Here is a 22070-nt window from a genome sequence, read left to right on the forward strand (position 1 = left end):
CTTGATTGCTTGTGTTAGCCTCCTAATTGGTATTCCTATTTCCACTGTTTTTCCCTATAATTTATTCTCCCCTAGCAGTAAGAGTTATAAATCAGATCATAATAGTTTCCTGTGTAAAACTCTTTGATGGATTCTCATTGAAATTAAAATAAAACTCAAAACTCCTACAAGGCTCTTCTTGACTTGGACTCTGTCTGCTTCTATCTCACTTTGGGCCACACCTTCTTTCAGGTCTGTTCCAAGCTTTTTCTACCTCAGGGTCTTTGCACTTACTGTTTCTCCTCCCTGCTCTTCCACCTAACTAGCTTCTACTCATCTTTTAGACATCTGTTCAAATGCTACTTCTTCAAGAGAGACCTTTCCTAACCTGTCTATCTAAAGTAGCTCCTCCTCTCCATCTAGTCACTATATCATGCCACCCCTCTTTATTTTTTTCATACCATCAGTCATTTTCAAAATTGATCTTTTTATCTTGTCAGAGGGTGACTCTTCTTGTTGTATTGGCTTGTCACCCATACATGGCATGTATTAGGCACTCAGTAATTATTTGATAAATGAATGAATGGTATATGAGTCTTTTTGTGATTTTTCTTTTACATCTTTAGTCTTATGTCTTACCAATCCCTGGCCCACCCTTCATTCCAAGTGTACTGCAATACAGAAAAAAACTCCTGTATTCTGTTGCTTCTGTACCTTTGTTTAAGCAGATTTTTCTCCCTAAAATATCATTGTCTCTATGTCTGGCTTGCAAGCACTTATTCAACTTATGGTGCTTCTTGAAGCTTTTTTGAATCTACCTCTGCTCTCCTCCAGTGGGATTGGCTACTTCTTCTATTACAGCACATCATAGAAGTTTTAACTACGTGTACACTTACAGCCCAGCATCCCACTAACTACTATACTGGCTCCTTTGGCACAAGATCTTATTAAGTTTCTGTCTATAGGGCCTAGCACATAGCATAAACTCAATACATGTTTGAAAATATCTATTTCTCCAGTATCTCATTTTACATAGCTTAGACTTGCTTACACTAATACTAGCAAAGTTATAAAGCCAGAATTTGAAAACATATCTATCTGACTCCAAAGTCCATGCTTTTTTTTCCCCTACCATATTCTATTATTTCATTTAATATTTTGCTAGCTATATCTAAAGCTGGTCTTTAAAAAATGCATGTTTCGAGGCACCTGGCTGACTCGGTAGAGCATGCAACTCTTGATCTAAAGGATGTGAACAACTTTGAGCCCCACATTGGGTGTAGAGATTACTTTTAAAAATAAAATCTTAATAACAAATGCATGGTTTAAGGTTAAGATTATTTTTGTGAAGCCAGAAGGAATATGTTGTATTTTTAATCTGTAACTTATTTTTAAATGTTTACCTGTAAAAATTAAGTAATTCTCAGAATTAATGAAGTCCCATCATCCAATTTTTTCAGCTAGCGTATCTCTCATAATGGGTAAGAAAACTAGAATTTTATTTTGAATTTTAATCCTCTAAATTATTTCTCCTAGGGCTATGGCATTTCTTCTGTGCCATCTGCTTCTAATTCCAAATCCATAAAGGAGAATAGTAATGCTGCCATCATCAAGAGGTTTAACCATCACAGTGCCATGGTCCTGGCAGCAGGTCTCAGGAAACAGTTAAGTATACATGCAAAGGTTCAATAACTGGACTTTTCAAGATAGCCAGATGGAGTTGTATTGTTGCTCTGCTTGTGATTTTTAACATTTTTCCCACTTTGTTTTAAGAGAAGCACAAAATGAACAAAATGGTGAGCCCAGCAGCATTGATGGAAATTCTGGAGATGCAGATTGCTTCCAACCAGCAGTCAAAAGGGTATGAGTAAAAAGTGTGGAACGTTTAGAACTCAGGTTTCTCCAGAAACCTTGTATAACTTACTAGTACTTTATGTTGATCCTTGATTATTTAAAATGACTCAGTTCTTCTGGTCGAGACATTAGGTGTTTGGCATAAGTTATAGCACACTTAAAGGAACACTTTCTTGGTTTTAACTTGCCAGCCACCTTTCCATGAACTCCTGTCTATTCACTGTTTTTATTGGCTTTCTTCTCTTTTTTTCCTTCACATCTACACATACAGTTTGTGTTGTGGGCAAGAGTATCAACAAAGGCAATATGACAAGAATGAAAACTAAAGGTCTGTGTATATGATTTTAGAAGATAGGGTTTGGGCCTTATATTAAGAGCTAGAGCTCTTATATATTAAGCTCTTATATATTAAGAGCTTATATATTTCAGAACTAGAAATGTGTTCTCGTTAGATATTGAAGAAATCATTTAGGGCTATGAGAGAATAAGGACACAATTGTCTACTTCCATATTTCTTCTTTCTTTGCAACTTTGCCAGACTACTCTTTCAGTTTTTTAAAGTTCCTTCCCAATTACAAAAAATGAATATGATAAAGTTTTCTTAGAGGGCAATTAGGCAATATAAAAATTTTAAAGGTTTATTGCCCTGTCCATTTTGGGACAGCATTTCATTTTGGACACTTATTTAAAAAGGTAAAGATGTGCAAAGATTTAGATATAAATATTCATTACAGTACTATAATAGAGAAAATAGCAAATATCCTGATACTATCTGTGGTGTGTCCAAACAATGTAGATTGATGCAGCCATGAATAACTTGAAAAAGATTCATGACCTACTGAATTGAAAGGAGTTCACATTTACCATAACAGTAGTGTAGTTCATAAAAAAATTAAAGACACCAATTTTTTTAATTGTTTATTTTGAGAGAGAGAGTACGTACATGCATGAGAGAGGGACAGAGAGAGAGAATCCCAAGCAGGCTCCATGCTTTCAGTGCAGAGCCAAACGTAGGGCTTGATCTCACGAACCATGAGATCATGACCTGATCCAGAATCAAGAGTCAGAGGCTCAACTGACTGAGCCACCCAGGCACCCAAGAAACCATTTTTGAGTTGCCTAAAATACTAAGGGGTGGGAAACAAAAATGAATTTAACAGTTCTTATTCTCAGCGTTCAGTGTCTATAGGGAAGACGAAATCAAAAGAACAATTTCAAAATAAGGTATAGTAATTGTGGGTTGCCTGGGTGGCTCAGTTGGTCGAGCGTCTGACTCTTGACTTTGATTCAGGTCATGATCGCCCGTTGTGTGAATTCAAGCCCTGCATCGGGCTCTGTGCTGACACTGTGGAGTATGCTTAGGATTTGTCTCCCTCTCTCTCTGCCCGTCCCCCACTTGCTCTGTATGTCTCTCAAAATAAATAAAAGTAAATGTGAAAAAAAAAGTATAGTAGTGTTATTTATAATAGGAACCAGAATAAAAATTAATGAATTAAATAAAAAGTTCACAGATCAGACTGTGTGTCACAACTTCATATGTAAAAAAAACTTTAAGAACTTTTTAAAAAGGACCTCAGAAATATACGCTAAGGGGTTATCTTTCCATAAAGGGATTATGGGTGATTTTTAACTTGAGTTCATGTTTCAGTAACTTAATATGTTTTTACAGGCATATACACTTTTAAAATTAACAAACCCAAGAAAATATTTTTTTTTCTTAAGTTTTTAACTATTTTTTTAAATGTTTATTTTTGAGAGAGAGAGAGACAGCGCATGAGCGGGGCAGGAGTGAGAGAGAAGGAGACACAGAATCTGCAGCAGGCTCCAGGCTCTGAGCTGTCAACAGAGCCCTACATAGGGCTTGAACCCATGAACTGCAAGATCATGACCTGAACTGAAGTTGAATGCTTAACCGACTGAGCCACCTTGGCGCCCCAAGTTTTTATTTAAATTCCTGTTAGTTAACATACAATGTAATACTAGTTTTAGGTGTACAATTTAGTGATTCAGTACTTACATACAATGCTTGGTGATCATCACTTGGTGTACTCCTTTAAAAAATACTTATTTAAGCCATAAATAAATGACTAAGAAAAGTGAAATGAAAATTAAAGTTACAGGGGCACTTGGGTGGCTCAGTTAGTTGACTGAACTCAGTTGAGTGACCATTAATTTCAGCTCGGGTCACATAGTCTCACGATTAGTGAGATCAAGCCCTAATTAGGCTCCACACTAAACTGTGGAAGTCTGCTTAGGATTCTCTCGCTCTCACTCTCCCCCTCACATGCATGCATGCGCTCTCTCTCCAAATAAGTAAATAAACGTTAATAAAGTAAAAAATGAAATGAAAGTTATAGAGAGGAGTTTAAGGAGAAATACAGGAAGTGACACTCTTTGCAATACTGTGCACTAAGTACATTTGATTCTTGGTAATTAAAGAGTTGTCAAAAGTCATGGTTTGTTGCATTTTCACAATATTCAATATTACTGACTCTGTTCTTTCAAATCAATAGTTTGAAATAGTCTGCTCTATGTTCTGCAAAAGGGTCTTAAAGAATGAGAGATTCAGAAGTAGTAATAGACAAAGTCCTTTATAGATTTTTCATTTAGGTATGTGAGTCAGGATGCCTAACGAGGCCTTAGCAGAGGTTTTAGGATTTGGGTTGTTATGGGAGGTTAGGGAGGGACATGACTTAGGCAACAGCAGGGGTAGAAATGAGCTTGACATACATGGAAAGTAATGAAGCTATTAGTATGCCTTGAATTTAGCTGAAGGGTATAGAGTTGAGAAAGTAGTAAAAAATTAGGCTGAGTCCAGGTAAAGTGGGGCTGATGAATGTGTTACTTTGAATATTCTACCATCAGGTCTGTTCCTAAACTACAAGAGGACTATTCAGACTGTCAAAATAGGGACACTTTAAAATACTAAGTTTTCAAATCCTTTTTGAGAGTTACTTAATAACCTAAATGTTTTGATCCTAGTCCTGGTAGCTACAGGTGAGGGTTGACCAGAAGGTTTCATTGTTAAAGGGGCACCTGGGTGATTCAGTCAGTTTCATGTCCGACTTCAGCTCAGGTCACAATCTCACAGTTTGTGAGTTCAAGCCCATGTTGGGCTCTGTGCTGACAGCTCAGAGCCTGGAGCCTGCTTTGGTCTCTGTGTCTCCCTCTCTCTCTCTGCCCCTACTCCACTCACAGTCTGTCCCTCTCTGTCTCTCAAAAATGAATAAACGTTAAGAAAATAAAACTAAAAAAGAAAGGTTTCATTGCTGTGTAAAGGCTGAAATGTTGTAGAATTATTTTCACAAATGTCCATGTAGATTGCTTTCTCGTGTCTTATAAAGTAGGCTGTAGAAATTTAACAGTTTGTTACTAGTACAGGAGAAAGATGAGTAAAACAAAGTAAAGAGTACAGAAGTAAACCCAAATACATGGAAGAATTAAATATATATATGATAAACATGATATTTCAGAATTAATGGGACAAGACAGATTATTCTACAAATGAGTGTTAAGAGGACTGATTAATAATTTAGTAAAAAGAAGCTCAGATTCCCTGCCTTAACTTCTTATTCCAAAATAAATTCTAAGTGGATCAAAGATTTAAGCAGAAAATTAATCCACAGAAGAATAAGCAAAAAAGGGATAGTTAAAACCAAAAAACACCCAATTGGAAGAAAGCGTATTTACAACACTTACAATAAATTAGTCTTTTGGCCGCCTGGGTGGCTCAATCAGTTAAGTGTCCAACTCTTGACCTCCACTCAGGTCTCGATCTCAGGGTTGTGAATTCAAGCACTGAATTGGGCTCTGTGCTGCGTGTGAAGTCTACTTAGGGAAAAAAAAAATAGTCTTATGTGGTGGAAAAATAGTAAAAGATACCATTTTCATCTGCCAGACTATTAAAAAAGGTTCAGTAATAATATGGTCAGAGTGTAGGAAAACAGGTATTCTGTAAATGGTTGGTGAGAAAATGAGTTCAACCAGTTGTAGAGCAGTTATCTCTAGGAACTGAAGCTCAGGGTGGGAAGACTTCATATTTTACTCTCTGTCGTGTTGTACTTTTTCAATCATGTTCATTACTCCAGTAAGGAAAAGTTTCCATATAAAGTGCTGTGTTAATAATTATAGGCGAAGTTACAAGAGTCCATTGAATATGAAGACTTGGGAAAAAATAATTCCATAAAAACAATTGCACTAAACCTCAAGAAGTCAGATAGGTAAGTTTGGTCAATATTAAATTAACCTGAGACACAATAGTTTTATAACACAAGTCACTGCAGAGTATATTCTGCAAGTATAGCACTCCAGTTTTAAATCATTTTACCATAAAAATATATTATCTTTTTCTTTGAGAATTTACTTTGTGCATTTCAGAAAAGGATGCTAAATGATCAAAGCCAAGATAAAAATGTGTTCTCTGTACTGTTTGCTTACTGCCCATATAGGAATTAAGTTACTTTATTGAAATCTATTTAGCTTATATTATTTTTTGCTTTGGGGATATGTTATATTGAGACTGCTAAAATATTTGAAGGACAAATGTTACATGCCTTTATTCTGTGTTATGAGTCATTCCTTTCTTCCTTGCCTCTTTCTACCTCTTCAGGTATTATCATGGTCCAACTCCAATCCAGTCACTACAGTATGCAACAAGTCAGGACATTATTAATTCTTTTCAAAGTATTAGGCAAGAAATGGAAGCTTATACACCCAAATTAACTCAGGTAGGTGACTTGTACTGTTTGAAAACCAAAATTCCCTTAGTTATTTCCTCAGTTTATGAGGACAAACACATTGAATTATATAAACTGTTTTAATTGCGTTTAAAGACATATTGCCACTAAATAAATTGAAAAAAAGAGGTAGGAAGAAAAAGGTATTTGGCATATTCAAGAAGCATCTGAAGTTAAGGTGGTAATGAAAAATAAGATAATGAGTTTTGTGCCAATTTTTTCCCTTCCGTATACGTAATGTTGCTGGGGAAATTTCCCAGATTTCCAGAAAACTTGTGGACATCACTGTCTAAATATTTTGCATGACCTTAAACTAGAATACGTAAAATAGATCTTATTATCTAGTCTTTATTTTTCCCTGCTCTTATTCATACTTAAATGGATCAGCAAGTTCTGTCCATTCTTCATTATTTCTTGACTCCTATCACCTTGGTTTAAGCAAACCTGAGTAGTTTTCCACAATGCCACTACAAGTTCTCTTTCTAAAAACAAATTTATCACCCTGTAGCTTAAATCCTTTACTGCCCCCTTTTGTTGCTATAGTTACTGTCTGAATGCCTCATCTGGTGTGCCAGAATCTTTACGTCTGGCCCAAACCCACATCTCCAGCTGCATTTCCACCATTCCTTTCCACACACAACCAAGAGTCCTCTCTCCAGCCTAACACACAAAACTGCCTAGAAAACAAAGTCATACTTTCTCTCTTAGCCTGTTTCCTGACCCTGAGGACCTAATAATAATTATTCAAAACTGAACTCAAATTACATTGTCTCTGTAAAGCAATCCTCAGCATGCCCAGTAACAAGTTTTGGAGGTGGGGAGGGGGTGGGGCACATCTTTTGTCTATTTTTGTAAACTCTGAATCAGAGTTCACATCTGTCTTGTAGTGCTTACCACATATTGGAACTTATTTTTTTTACTTACAGAAAGTTGCAAAAAAATGTTTTCTGGCTGTTTTGAGATAGAAACTCAAATATTTCAGTGTGTATTTCCTAAAACAAGACATTCTCATAAATAACACAGTACAATTCTCATACATAACATAGTACAATTACAGAAATGATAAGTTAACATTGATAAAGAATTTTTTTTTAATGTTTGTTTATTTTTGAGAGAGTGCAAGCAGGTTAGGGGCATAGAGAGAGGGAGACAGAGGATCCAAAGCAGGCTCCATGCTGAGAGCAGAGAGCCTGACGTGGGGTTCAGACTCCCAAGTCACGAGATGATGCCCTGAGCTGAAGTCAGACGCTTAACCGACTCAGCCACCCAGGTGCCCCTAACATTGATAAAGTATTATTATCCAGCCTATAAGTCTTAACAAAAATTTCACCAGTTGTACCACCAGTGTCTCTTGGAGCAAAAGAAAACTTTTTTTTCCTTGGTCCAGCATCCAAGTCAAGTTCATTGAGCTGCATTTAGTTCTCATGTTTTTTAGTCTCTTTTAAAATGGTATCGTTTTAAAAATAAATAAATAAATAAATAAATAAATAAATAAATAAATAAATAAAAAGGTGAAATGGTATCATTTTTAAATCTCTCTTTGTTTTTCATGATCTTGATATTTGAATAAAAGCCAGTTTTTGTAAAATACCCTCACTTTGAGTTTCTCTAATGTTTCCTCATAACTAGATTCACATTAAGCATTTTGGGCAAGAATACCACAGAAATGATGTGTCATCCTCAGTGTATCGTATCAGGAGGCACATACTTAATTTGTCCTAACTTTTGATCACTTGGGTAGGGTAGTATCTATCTGGTTTTTCCACCAAAAAGTTAATATTTTTCCCTCTGTAATGAGTATCTTGAGAGATATTTTAAGACCATATAAATATTCTATTTCCTATCAAACTTTTACCCACTAGTTTTTTAGAATCCGTTGATGATTCTTACCAAAACACTTACTTCTGTGGTGGTGGTGGTGAAGTGGTGATTTTCTAATTCCATCATCCCTTCTACATTTGTCAGTTGACACTTTGCTAAGACAAAGAGCTTCCCTTTCCTTCTGTGTTTATTTATAACAGAATGGACTCATGGGTTTTTACATTATTTTGTGGGTTATGAACTGTTGCTGTCTTTTTGTTAAACTAAAGTATAATTTACATAGTTAAATGTACCTTTTTTAGTCTCTTCTGCAACTTTTAATAAACACAGTTGTGTAACCACTGACACAATTAAAAAAATTTGTCACCTCCAAAAATGTACCCGTGCCTCTTTGCAATCAGACCCTTCCCACGCCCTTCACACTGGCTCCTATATCTTTCTGACAATGTCTTCATCAATTTTTGAGCACCTCCTTTTGAGTACCTTACTTTATGGAACGATGAGATAGATGTTCCAGGTTCATCTTATGCTTGCCCTGCCCCAGCCACAGAATCTTTTTTAATGTTGGGTACACTTAGAAACCAAGATCTGGGTGTGGTGTACTGGTTGCTGTTGGGGTGTCATTTGCTACTGGTTTATCGTCCCCTCCGCGAACAGAGCTAGGAAATACATATATGTTCATATATGTACACATAACAATTGTGGGATAATTTGACTCCTTTTTTTCATCTGTAGTGTAACCCAGCATCTGGCCCTTGGGCCTAAGTAGATCCTCCTAACTTTTTCAAGCTGTGGTCAATCCTAGATACTTAAATTCTTCCCCATACTCACCCTGCATGCCAAAAATGATTTTATATCTGAGACACATGAATTGAGTCAGGAAGGCCCAAGAAATCAATTGTCTGGGTGTATATACCTGAGTACGGCCCGTGGCTAGTCAGCCAGCTCAGCAATCACAGAAGCTTCTAGTTCCAAAGCATTATAAAATTTCTGACAAAAGTGAATAGGAATAACATGAACTCCCATGTCCCCTTAACTTGTGGTGGTCATATCCTGTACTCTTACACCAAGTTGAAATTTTGTTTTCACCCAGTCCATATACCATGGATATCTACTTAATAAAAACTCCATTGAAAAGCCTTAGAGAGGGTAACCCTGCACTTGAGCTATTCAACAAATGACTTGTTCCTCTATAACCACAGTGCCTGGCACTTGTTAGGCACTCACTGAATAGATATGTGAATTATTTTCCTAACTGTTGATACTGATACAGTGGAGAGTGTGTTTTTTCCCCTTTTGGTTAAGTATTCACTTCCTTGGAAAACTACAAATGATATATTTCTGCTCTGTTGAGTTTTCTCTTTTCTCCCCCTAGCTGCCAGTAAGTATACATGTTAACATGTTGTTTTAGTTTTTTTTCTTAAGCTCAGTTTTAGCTTCAGTTGTAGAGTTCACAAGTTGAGTTGGTACTTAAGAAGGGCTGGGGCGCCTGGGTGGCGCAGTCGGTTAAGCGTCCGACTTCAGCCAGGTCACGATCTCGCGGTCTGTGAGTTCGAGCCCCGCGTCAGGCTCTGGGCTGACGGCTCAGAGCCTGGAGCCTGTTTCCGATTCTGTGTCTCCCTCTCTCTCTGCCCCTCCCCCGTTCATGCTCTGTCTCTCTGTCCCAAAAATTAAAAAAAATAAAAAAATTAAAAAAAAAAAAAAGAAGGGCCAAAGTGTGACTTTTGGGGTCTAAAGATGTGCCAGGTATTACTGGAAGACTGGTAGGTATTCTGTTTCCATGCACACTGTGTTTCTGGCCTCACACAAAGTAGTTCACTCTAGTTGCTGTAGATTATGTGTTTATGCCAGAGTAAAGATGCACTGACCATTTTGCTGTAAAACTGAAATGTTAGGTAAGAAAGATGACAGGAAGAGGAAATCACTTTCTGTGTCTTCGCTTCTTGCAGGTTCTCTCAAGTAGTGCTGCCAGCAGTACTATCACAACACTGTCACCTGGAGGAGCACTTATGCAGGGAGGGACACAGCAAGCCATAAACCGTATGTGCTGGGCTTTCTGTTGCTGCCCCTTTACTTAAATGAGCTCTAAAGAGCAGCTTGAGAGGAATGCTAAAGTTACATTGGTTTTTGTTTGGAGCTTTCTGAAATTTTTGTTTTTGTGCATATAGATCCTGAGATCTATTTAGACAAGAGCTTAGGTTTTGTAATTGTCTTAATAGTACAAAGAGTGGTGCATTGCTAGTCTCCCTATAGCATAGCAAAAGCCTTCTTTCTTACTTTACACCTCTTAGAATAAAGGGAAATCTGAAAATTGCTCCAAAATCCAAGGGAATTTAAAATCTGGGATCTGTTAGCCACAAAATCGGTAACTTATCTCAGAATAGCACATCCTGGTTTGGCATTGGCCGAGAACACACGTTCAGATTCATTCTATGAGTGGTCGTTCTTTCAGAAGCTATACATATGTAAAAATAACCTTTATCCTATAGACCTCTTGTTTCTTCTACAGAGATGGTGCCAAATGATATTCAGTCTGAGTTGAAACACCTGTATGTGGCTGTTGGGGAACTTCTACGGCACTTCTGGTCCTGCTTTCCCGTTAATACACCATTCCTAGAAGAAAAGGTCAGAATTAATTCCAGACATAGCCAGCTCAGTGGTAGTGTGACTTAGCGAGATACTGTTTTGAAATTGGAAAATTGTATTGTTTACCATGTGCTAGACACTGGGATAAGCACTTGCATACGTTAATTTAAGCCTTCAGCATCCTGATGGAGGTAGGTATTAAAACCCATTTTATAGATGAAGAAATATGAGATACAGGCCAGTTCTATAACTTACGATTGTACGTCTTAAAACTTGTGTCTACCTCTAAGCCACTGGGAGTAATTGAAGAACACAGATCCAAAACAAATCACATCAGTAAAATTATTTATTTGGTATATTTTTTAGAGGTAATTAAATTCAAACTTATATTGACAGCAAATATAGCACTAGCTGTTTAACACTGAAACCCTTTTAAATCAATTAAAGGACAGTTGATACATGGGAAAATATTTACAGCTTTAATAGTAATAGCTTAACTATATAGATTACTCTTATAAACATTTCTTAAGAGAACGGTAAATACCCCATTAAAAATAATAGGCAAGAGACTTTTAACAGGCCCCTCACTAAAGAATGCGGGTGGTTCAGGAAACCTAAGAGGAAATTTTCATACTCACTAGTATTCAAATAAGTTCATCTTTAACGCTACAGCAAAAGAGCATTTTTTTTATCAATTATTTATTTTTTTTATTTATTTTTTATCAATGATTTTTAAAAGAAAAAATTTTAAGTGATGAGTGATGGCTGAGTTGCCAAGAGTTCTTTCTTTTATTATTCATACTACCTTTTAAAAAAAAAGTTTGACCCAGAAATTCAACACTCCGAAATTTAACCTAAGGAAGTAATTAAGAATATTTATAAATATTTAGCAGTAGAGATGTTCCTCTGCCACTGTCTCCGAAAGATGTGGAACTGGCCTAACTCTTGACCAGAAGGGGCTTGGTTAAAGAAGCATTTGGTATGCCCGTACACTGAATACAATGCATCCATTTTAAACAGTGACTTAGATGAGTATTTAATGATTGAAAGATGTTCACGTTAAACCAAGTGAAATTTTAAAACAGTATAATAAATGCATTTATACACATATACAAAAAAATATCGAGAGGAATATGAATTATGAACCAAAGTGTTAATTATCTCTGAGGGGTGGTAGATACTGCTTCTCTGCCTGAAGCCAATTAATGTATTAAAAAAAAAAAAGTAAACTTCCTATGTATCTTTTTCTCTTGCTTCTTAAAGGTTCTTTGAGATTTCTCTGTATTTTATTAATTTCTCTCCTCTTTTTTTAGGTAGTGAAAATGAAAAGTAATTTGGAACGATTTCAAGTTACAAAGCTCTGCCCATTCCAAGAAAAAATTCGGAGACAGTATTTAAGCACAAACGTAAGGCAACAATCTGATTCACCTGATTCTCATTCTCTGTGTAGCAAAATGATGAAATTAACTTTGTTTTCATGTAAATGAGTAGATACATTGGCTCTTATTTTTTTTCTGTTACTCAGTATTACTGTTTTTAAGTTTATTTTATTTTTTTTAAGCAATCTCTACACCCAACATAGGGCTCAAACTCTGACCCCAAGATCAAGAGGGGCGTGCTCTTCCAACTGAGCCAGCCAAGCACCTCTCACAGGACTGTTTTTTAATTGTAAAATGCATCATATATTCAGAAGAGTGTATAAAATACTTACACTTTTTAAAACAATGAAACGAGTATCTACCAACAAATCATAAGAAATGGAACAAAACCGGTACCCATAGGAATTCCCTGTCCAGTTGCCTACCCCTCCTTCGCACTCTTTCAGGACCACAACTAATCAGGAATTTATCATAATCATCTCCATGGTTTTTGTTTGTTTTTCTCTTTTTTAAGTAAACTGCCCCCAGCGTGGGGCTCAGACTCAACAACCCCAAGATCGAGTTGCCTGTTCTACCCACTGAGCCAGCCAAGTGCTCCAATCATCTCCGTGTTTTGCTTTATAGATTTACAACCTGTGTGTATGTTCCTAAAAAAATAATTATTTAGAAAACCTGACTAGCAAACACAAACCCAACCCTGCAAAGAAAGGCAGACTTGCTACTCTGTAACAGTAAACTGTACAGTTGCTGCCTTATGGTCTGCCTTCGCTTTCCCTGATGGCTTACAGCAGGGCAGGGCTGTGGGTGAGGTAGTGAGTGCAGAGTGTCACTTGGTGCCCAGGTTTTTTAACATTTTTTTGAATGCAAGGCTACAGCAACCACACGAGATGGGTTTTCATTTGTTATGCAGTCCTCTCTGAGATGACTGGGCAAGAAGAGTATATACAAATTCAGGATTTAGTATTTGAGTAAGTAGCACAATCAAAAGAGGGAGTTTTATCATTGAGAGCTGAAAAATTCTTCATCAGTAAGGTTTTTAGTAAGTATTCCCTAATGTCCTCGGTGATTTTTCTCAAAATATAACAGTAGTACTTATAATCAGAAAAGAAACTTGGAGTATCTTCCCAACAGCAGAGCAAGAGTGACACATAGGTTTCAGTTCATGTGTTTTCTTGATTGTAACTGCCTGGAGCACTATGGTAAAATGGATTCTGAGGCCACGTGCAGGCATTAACTTGGCGAATACTGCAGGTTTGTTTCCACACCACTGAAGTAAAGTGAGTCAAATGAATTTTTCTGTTTCCTAGTGCATGTACAAGTTAGGTTACACTGTACTGCAATCTGTTAAATGTGCAACAGCATTGCATGTAAAAAAAAAAAAACACTGTGCGTACCTTAATAAGAAAATACTTTATTGCTAAAATTGCTATCCACCTTACCTCTCTGTTGGTGGCTGCTGACTGATCAGGTGGTGGTTGCTGAAGGTTGGGGTGGCAGTGGAAATTTCTTGAAATAAGACAACCTTAGGGGTGCCTGGGTGGTTCAGTTGGTTGAGTGTCTGACTTCGGCTCAGGACATGATCTTACGGTTCGTGAGTTCGAGTCCCACTTCAGGCTCTGTGCTGACAGCTCAGAGCCTGGAGCCTGCTTCAGATTCTGTGTCTCCCTCTCTCTGTGCCCCTCCCCTGCTTGTACTCTGTCTCTCTCTTTCAAAATAAACATTTAAAAAAAATAATAAGACAACAGTGAAGTTTGCCACAGCGATTGACACTTCTTTTGCAAATGACTTCTGGGTAACATGCGATGCTATTTGACAGCATTTCACCTACAGTAGAACTTCTTTCAAAATTCAGAGTCAGCCCTCCCAAACCCTGCTTGCTGCTTTATCAACTAAGTTTACGTAATATTGTTAATCCTCTGTTGTCGCTTCTACAGTCTTCACTGCATCCTCAACCAGGAGTAGATTCCATCTCAAAAGACTACTTTCTTTGTTCAGCCCTAAGAAGCAACTCCTGGGGTTCCTGGGTGGCTCAGTTGGTTAAGCATCCGACTTCAACTCGGGTCATGATCTCGCAGTTCGTGAGTTTGAGCCCTGCGTCGGGCCCTGTGCTGACAGCTCAGAGCCTGGAGCCTGCTTCGGATTCTGTGTCTCCCTCTCTTCTCTGCCCCTCCCCTGCTTGCTCTTTCTCTCTCTGTCTCTCAAAAATAAACATTAAAAAAAAAAAAAGCCACTCCTCATCTGTTCAGGTTTTGTCATGAGATGGCAGCAATTCAGTCATGTCCTCAGACTCTACTTTTATTTCTAGTTCTCTTGCTTTTTCCACCAGCTTGCAGTTACTTCCTCCACTGAAGTCTTGAACCATTCACAGTTATCCATAAGGGTTGGAATCAGCTTCTTCCAAATTGCTGTTAATATTGATACTTTGACCTCTTTCTATGAGTCACAAATATTCTTAATTTTTTTTTAATGTTTGTTTATTTTTGAGAGGGGGGGAGGAGGAGTAGAGAAAGAGGGAGACACAGAATACGAAGCAGGCTCCAGGCTCTGAGCTGTCAGTACAGAGCCCGAAGTGGGGCTCAAAATCACAAACCGCAAGATTATGACCTGAGCTGAAGTCGGACACTTAACTGAGCCACCTGGGCGTCCTGAGTCACAAATATTCTTTTTTTTTTTTAATTTTTTAAAAATTATTATTTTTGAGAGAGACAGAATGCCAATGGGTTAAGGGCAGAGAGAGAGGGAGACACAGAAGCAGAAGCAGGCTCCAGGCTCTGAGCTGTCAGCACAGAGCCTGACGTGGGGCTCGAACTCATAAGCTGTGAGATCATGACCTGAGACGAAGTCGGACACTCAACCGACTGAGCCACCCAGGCGCCCCCTGAGTCACAGATATTCTTAATGGTATCTAGAATGGTGAATCCTTTCCAGAAGGTGTTTAGTTTACTTTGCCCAGATCCATCAGAGGAATCACTGTCTATGGCAGTTATAGCCTTAGGAATTGTATTTCTTAAATAATAAGACTTAAAAGTCAAAATTACTCCTTGACTCATGGGTTACAGAATGAATGTTGGGTTAGCAGGCATAAAAACAATGTTCATCATGTCTCCATCAGAGCTCTTGGGTAGCCAGGTGCATTGTCAATGACCAGTAGTATTTTGAAAGGAATCTTTTTCTGAGATCTCAACAGTGACTGTAAATATTCACTAAACCGTGTTATAAATAGATGTGCTGTCATCTAGGCTTTGTTGTTCCATTCATAGAGCACAGGCAGAGGGGATACAGCATAATTTTTAAGGGCCCAAGGATAATCAGAATGTTAAATGAGCATTGGCTAAAACTTAAAGTCACCAACTGCATCAGCTCCTGGTAAGAGAATCAGCCTGTTCTTTGGAGTTTTGAAACCAAGTATTGACTTCTCCTCTCTAACTATGAAAGTCCTAGATGGCCTCTTCCAATAGAAGGCTGTTTTGTCTGTGTTGAAAATCTGTTGTTTAATGTAGCTACCTTCATTAATTATCTTAGCCAGGTCTTCTGGATAACGCACTACAGTTTCTACATCAGCACTTGCTGCTTCACCTTGTACTTTTTGGTCTGTTACAGAGTTGTCTTCTTTCCTTAAACCTCAGGAACCAGCTTCTGCTGCTTCAGACTTCTCTTCTGCAGCTTCCTCACCTCTCTCAGCCTTGAACAGAGTTAGGGCATTGCTCTGGATTAGGCTTTGGCTAAAGGGCATGTTGTGGCTGGTTGGAGTTTTTATCCAGACCACTAAAACTTTCTCCATATCAGCTATAAGACTGTATTGCTTTCTTTTCATTTCATGTGTTCACTGGAATAGCACTTAATGTTTTTCAAGAACTTTTCTTTTGCATTCACAGCTTGGCTAACTGGCACAGGAGTCTTTGCTTTCAGCCCGTCTCAGCTTTCAACACACCTTCCTCACTAAGCTTAATCATTTCTAGCTTCTGATTTAAAGTGAGAAACATGTGACTCTTCCTTTCAGTTGAATATGTAGAGGCTACTGTAGGATTATTCATTGGCCTGATTTCAATATTGTTGTGTCCCAGGGAATAAGGAGTCTTGAGGAAAGGGAGAGAGGGGAATGGCTGGTCAGTGGAGCAGTCAGAATACACACAACATTTATTAAGTTCACCGTCTTACAGGCATGGTTCGTGGTGCCCAAAAACAATTGCAAAAACATCAAAGTCACACTAGTCACAGATTAGGGTAACAACATGATAATAATGAAAAAGTTTGAAATATTGCAAGAATTACCAAAATGTGACCTGGCACAGAGACACAAAGTGAGTAAATGCTGTTGGTAAAACGGTGCTGAGAGACTTGCTTGATGCAGTGTTGCCACAAACTTTCAATTTGTTGGAGAGAGAAAAAAAAAAAAAAAAAAAAACATTCCTGAGAAGCATAATAAAATTTGCACAGTAAAACAAGATATACCTGTACAGTCTTCCAGGAGGGCTTGCCATTCATCTCTTCTAATTGGCACTATGGAACCAGTAGGCCCATCCAGTAAAGTAAATTATTTTTATATACTTTCCAGGCAGGTTCAACTTTCATGTTGTCCTTTAGCTGCTTAATGGCAGGGCAGACACTACAACCCAGATAGAGCAGGTGAATTTCCAGCCTCTCCCACCATCTCTTCCCTTTTATACAAAACGGCTCTGGTAATACCTTCACAGAGGGCTTGCCCTTTGCCTCATTGGGGTAATACAAATGAGCATGGAAACTACACTGAAGTATGTGCCAGATCTGGATCAGAAGCATTAACTTCCCCAGCCTTTGCCCAGTTATTGCTGAAGTTTCTTGCTGTGTTTTTCAGTTGGTAAGTCACATAGAGGAGATGCTCCAGACAGCCTACAACAAGCTCCACAAGTGGCAGTCACGGCGTCTGATGAAGAAAACGTGAAGTGTCTGTGACTCTCACAGGTTTTGTGAGAGTAAGAGAACTGTGACCTGCAGTGACTCTGGAAACCTGGCCTGAGACATGCCGATGATCACACAGCAGTGACAAACATCTGCACCATGCCAACTCTCGGAGCTGATGCTGTTGTACTTGCACATTGTGAACTGAAAGGAAAGGAACTGTGACTAAACTCGAAGCTGGGGAGGTAAATTAAGGCAGAACCAAAATGAGCTAAGTTGCAAATATATATATACATATATATATATTTTAAAGAGACACTGTTTACTGCAGTTACTCAGGAACTGCTTTTGATTCACATTAAGCTGCTTTCAGAAATTAAAAAAAAAAAAAAAACTTTTTAAAAGGGTGCATTGATAAAATCTGAGGTTTTTTTTTTTTCTTTGTAAATTTTTTTCCTAAGTTTATGGCACAGGGTACACCTTAAGTATTTCTCCTCCATCCTCCACTTGGATCCTCAAGTTGTACTGAATTCTAGTCGTACCTTACATCAGCAAGTTAAAGAGAGTACTTTAAAGCAGGAGACTGTTGCTCAACCATCAGGAAACAGTTGTAGTCAGAAGACATCATTGGTCCTGTGTTTCCTACGGAAATAAGAAACAATAAATGTTGCACTGAATGTTTGTGGTTTGGAGTCCCTAAATGATTAAGAGGGAACATATTTGCAGAAAGTTGCGTGGGATTTTTTATGCAGATTTTTGTCAGAAGACAATGGCGCTGCATGTTTTTCTTTGAGTGCAAATGTACATTGCTAAGATTTTTTTTTAAGATGGCATGTGCTTTGAAAAGAGGAAATTGCATTTTTAAGAGTTTAAAAATCTTATGAGTGAGAAATATAAGAAATCTTACTTATTTTCACCTCTTTAGAAAAAATAAAAGATGTTTCTCATATCTCCTTTTCTCGAGTATCTGACTGTTACTGTCCTTGGCGAATCGATAATCATTGCATAGTGACTGAAAAGCCTAAATGGCAAAAGAAAAAAAAAAGTTTCATTCTTGTTTCTGGAATCATGCCATATTTTGTTCCTAATAGGATCAACTCACTGTTTATCTAGATTTTAGATGTCTTGTATTAAAAATTACAGAAAAAAGTAAAACTTTTTTATAGATACTCCTTTAACTATTAAGACATCTTACGGTTTCTCACATGGTATATTTACGTGGGTGGGCTACTCTTAAAGCCATTGTAAGCTCGTTTTATTTTTTTTCTTCTGTTATTTAAAAAAAAACTTTTTTATTGAAGTGTAGTTGACCTACAATGTTATATTAGTTTCAGGTTTATAGTATAGGGATTCTGCAACTCTACGTGTTATGCTATTTGTTCACCACAAGTGTAGCTACCGTCTGTCACCATTTATTACAGTACCATTGACTATTCCGTGTGCTGTACCTTTCATCCTTGTGGCTGATTGATTCCGTAACTGGAAATCCTGATTATCTTTCATATAATGGCTACAGCAGGTCAAAAACCTGGACATTGAACTAGTAAAAGAAAAGGGGCAACATCCCTTTTGGCTTCAGTCTTCCCATCTCTCCTTCAGATCAATATAGTAATGGTGTAATCCCTTACACCTTACAGTTTTACAAAGTGCTTTTCAAGTGTATTATCACTACAGCTACTCTAAGCAATAACAATGGAGCAGGTAGAAAAATGTTTGAAATAGAAGAGTATGTCCGTTGGGAAAGGCAGGTATAAAGAAATAAAATGCTCTGTTAAAGATTAAGTGATAAATGTAACGGAGACTGAAGAAAGAAACCATTTTGGAGAACTGGGTAGGCTTTACTAAATATTGAATAGAGAAAAGCATGATAAAAGTGTGAGGCCTTGGAACGACCCCAGTGTGTTTGTTAGATTGGAGGGTTGAGAGTGACAAGTAAGTGACTGGGATAATCAGTTTAAATCAAGTTGCAAATAGCTTTGTATGCCAGGGTAAGAAATTCAACCTTATCCATTCGGCATGGGTTATGTCAGAGAAAACTTTGAGTAAGTTGTTTTTATGAGAGTCTGGGTTGGTTGGTCTATAGATAAAAAGTCTGGCAGTTAGGAAGGCCAAACCTAAAAGGCCTTTGGAACAATCCAGACTGGAAACTATGTCCAAATTATAGTGTAGTTCTGGTTAATAGGAGGGGTTGGGTAAAGACATCTAATGTATGTGACCAAGTCTCACAGGAAATAAAGGATTTAAGGGCGATTTCACCAGCGTTAACGGTCAATTTCATGTCTAGCTTGCATTTAAAGTATTTGATACTTGGGGGCGCCTGGGCAGCTCGGTTGGTTATACATCCAATTCTTTGATTTCATCACAGGTCATTACCTCATAGTTTGTGGGATCAAGCCCCACATCAGGCTCAGCACTGACAACACAGAGCCTGCTTGGTATTCTCTTTCTGTCTCGCTCGCTCGCTCTCGCGCTCTCTCTCTGTCTTGCTCTCTGCCCCTCCCCACTCACATTCTCTCTCTCAAAAAAAATAAACATTAAAAAAATAAAAATAAAGTATTTGATCTTTGGACTCTTTTCAGAGTGAATCTTGGCAGCTGTTTAGCCCTATTATTTTCCTACCTTCCCATTGTGGAAAACGATAATACCTTTCCTGCTATGTCACACTTCATTCCCACAATAACCAGTGAAGCAGGTAGGTGCTACAGGTTATTTTACAAATTAGAAATGGTTTCGATGTTATGTAATTTACCCAGATACACACAGCCAATAAGTGGCAGAGCTGGGATTTGCCCCAAACTGCAAGCTGCAAGTCCCTTAGGGATAAGATGCTTGTGAAGTTGGAAGCTTTTATTCCCCAACCCACAGCTCCATTGATTAGTTTTTCTTATGACTGACCTGCTATTCCTGCCTCTCTGATTCTATTCTGCATTGCTTTTCTGGCAAATCATAGTATGGAGTTAGTCTGCCTGATGGGTCCAGAGGACTGCAAAATGTAATACAGCACGCCCTGCTTTAGGAGAATGAGTTTCTCCCTGAGAGAAGCAGGAAGTCAGTAGTACTAGTCTGCTTTGGACTTACACTGCAAAATGAATAGCTACATTGTGACCCCCACTTCAGTCTGAAAAATTAAAAGAATGCTTTAACATCTGTACTAGAAAGGTAGCCCACTCATCCAGGGGGAGAGTTGAGTCCAGAAAGTGATTTCCTGCATATATATATATATGCACACACACACACACACACACATACCACCTGGAGTTGACAGTGGCCCTGGGGTGGAAAGCTGCCTATTTTAAACTTAGATTTGCTGTCTCCAGTGTCAAGACTTGCACGAGATTCCTCAGTGCATTACCTCTGCCCTTTCCCAGTTTAGCTTCTTGAAGACTCAGCTGTTCTCCTAGTTCCTGAGGCCAAGGAAACCCAAGTTATTTTCAGCTCTTAAACTGTCCAGAGTTGGAGGATTGGTTCAGGCGTGATCAGCCCTAGTTTGTAGTCCATATTGCTTGAGGATATTAAAGTCCCTGAAAAGGCTTAAGAATTCCGACTTTGTAACCACAGAATCCTGTGTTCATAGTCTTCCGTGGAATTCCTAATACAACAAACGTGGACTTGCACCTATTGAGATAGAGCCACAGATCCAGCTTCTCTCTCCATGCACTGCCCACCCAGCAGTACACTAAGAATACAGCCTGAAAAATGTTATTTTCTCTCTGGCCACCTGGTAACCTGCTGTGTTTATTGGGGTGGGTGATAATAAGAACAGACAAGTTAAAGATAAATTCTGGCTTAACTTTTAAATTTTACATTTCTGTAGTCATAGAAATAAGCAAATAGCAAGATGGTACTTAAACCCAACCTATTAGCAATTACATTAAATGTAAACACACTGAACTCTTTAAAAGACAAAGATTTTGTCAGAATGGATTAAAAAACAAGCCTCAGCTATACACTAGTTATAATCACAGAAATGATTATATAAATCACTTAGCTCACTGGACTTGCCCACTCAACAAGTATCAAATTCAGGTTCACTAGGTATTAGAGTTCAAAGTCCTTTATTACTCAGATTTATTTCTCTCATTCTAGCAGCTGTCTGGTGAACAGAGCCATAATTTTTTAAGGGCGAATAGTACTGAAGTATGTAAGATAGAAGATGGTTCTGTACCTTTACCCCCAAATCTCACTCTGCTGAGAGTGCTTTTTCTTAGGGACATTTTTCTATGCACTTAATTATTTTTCTAACCTACAACCTGAGATATTTCTGGCAAGAGATATCTGTGTGTACATTCATGCCCTTTAAGGTAAACCTTGACAGTCTCGTCTTACAGAATCCATTCATGGTCCTAATTCTGTAAGCCAAATTTTTGTGAATTATGGTCCTATCCATTAGTGGGCTATTTCTGGCACCTGGTTATCCATAAGAAGAGGCTATGCCTGACCTGAATACAAAAATTCTTTGGGCTTTACATGTACAATCAAGATCCTTATCACCAAGAACATTTACACCCACAGACACAGGGAGGAGAGAAAGAGTGTTCCCGTAGGCCTAACTGGGATTGATTGCAGCCTCATGAACAGTAGAGACATATTCTAGCAGAGGTGTTAGAACAGACTTTGGTGGACTTGCATAGTTCACTAGCTGTGTGACCTTGAACAATTTAATTTGTACTTCCATTTTTTCATCTGTAAAATGGGCATTATAGTAGTACTTCATTGATTAGGTGATTGTGAGGATAATGGATAACGGTCCTAGAATTGGGCTCCTTAACAATAAAATACTAATAATCATAAAATAAAAATAAAAAGAGGTTGGGCCCAAACTTGAGGTAAAAAAAAA

General features: G+C 38.0%; 1 protein-coding gene across 1 annotated transcript in view; it reads left to right on the forward strand.

The window, feature by feature from the left end:
* Positions 1–18182, forward strand: part of GTF2H1 (general transcription factor IIH subunit 1) — a 37215-nt gene extending 19033 nt beyond the window's left edge. The window contains exons 8-15 of the mRNA XM_043582378.1: positions 1516–1643; positions 1753–1840; positions 5965–6053; positions 6443–6560; positions 10340–10430; positions 10900–11015; positions 12290–12382; positions 17190–18182. Of these exons, the coding sequence (XP_043438313.1) occupies positions 1516–1643; positions 1753–1840; positions 5965–6053; positions 6443–6560; positions 10340–10430; positions 10900–11015; positions 12290–12382; positions 17190–17276 (810 nt within the window). The 3' untranslated portion in view covers positions 17277–18182. The remainder of the gene's footprint in view (positions 1–1515; positions 1644–1752; positions 1841–5964; positions 6054–6442; positions 6561–10339; positions 10431–10899; positions 11016–12289; positions 12383–17189) is intronic.
* Positions 18183–22070: the final 3888 nt, after the last annotated feature.

This window comes from Prionailurus bengalensis, chromosome D1 (assembly GCF_016509475.1).
Source record: "Prionailurus bengalensis isolate Pbe53 chromosome D1, Fcat_Pben_1.1_paternal_pri, whole genome shotgun sequence".
Classification (NCBI taxonomy): domain Eukaryota; kingdom Metazoa; phylum Chordata; class Mammalia; order Carnivora; family Felidae; genus Prionailurus; species Prionailurus bengalensis.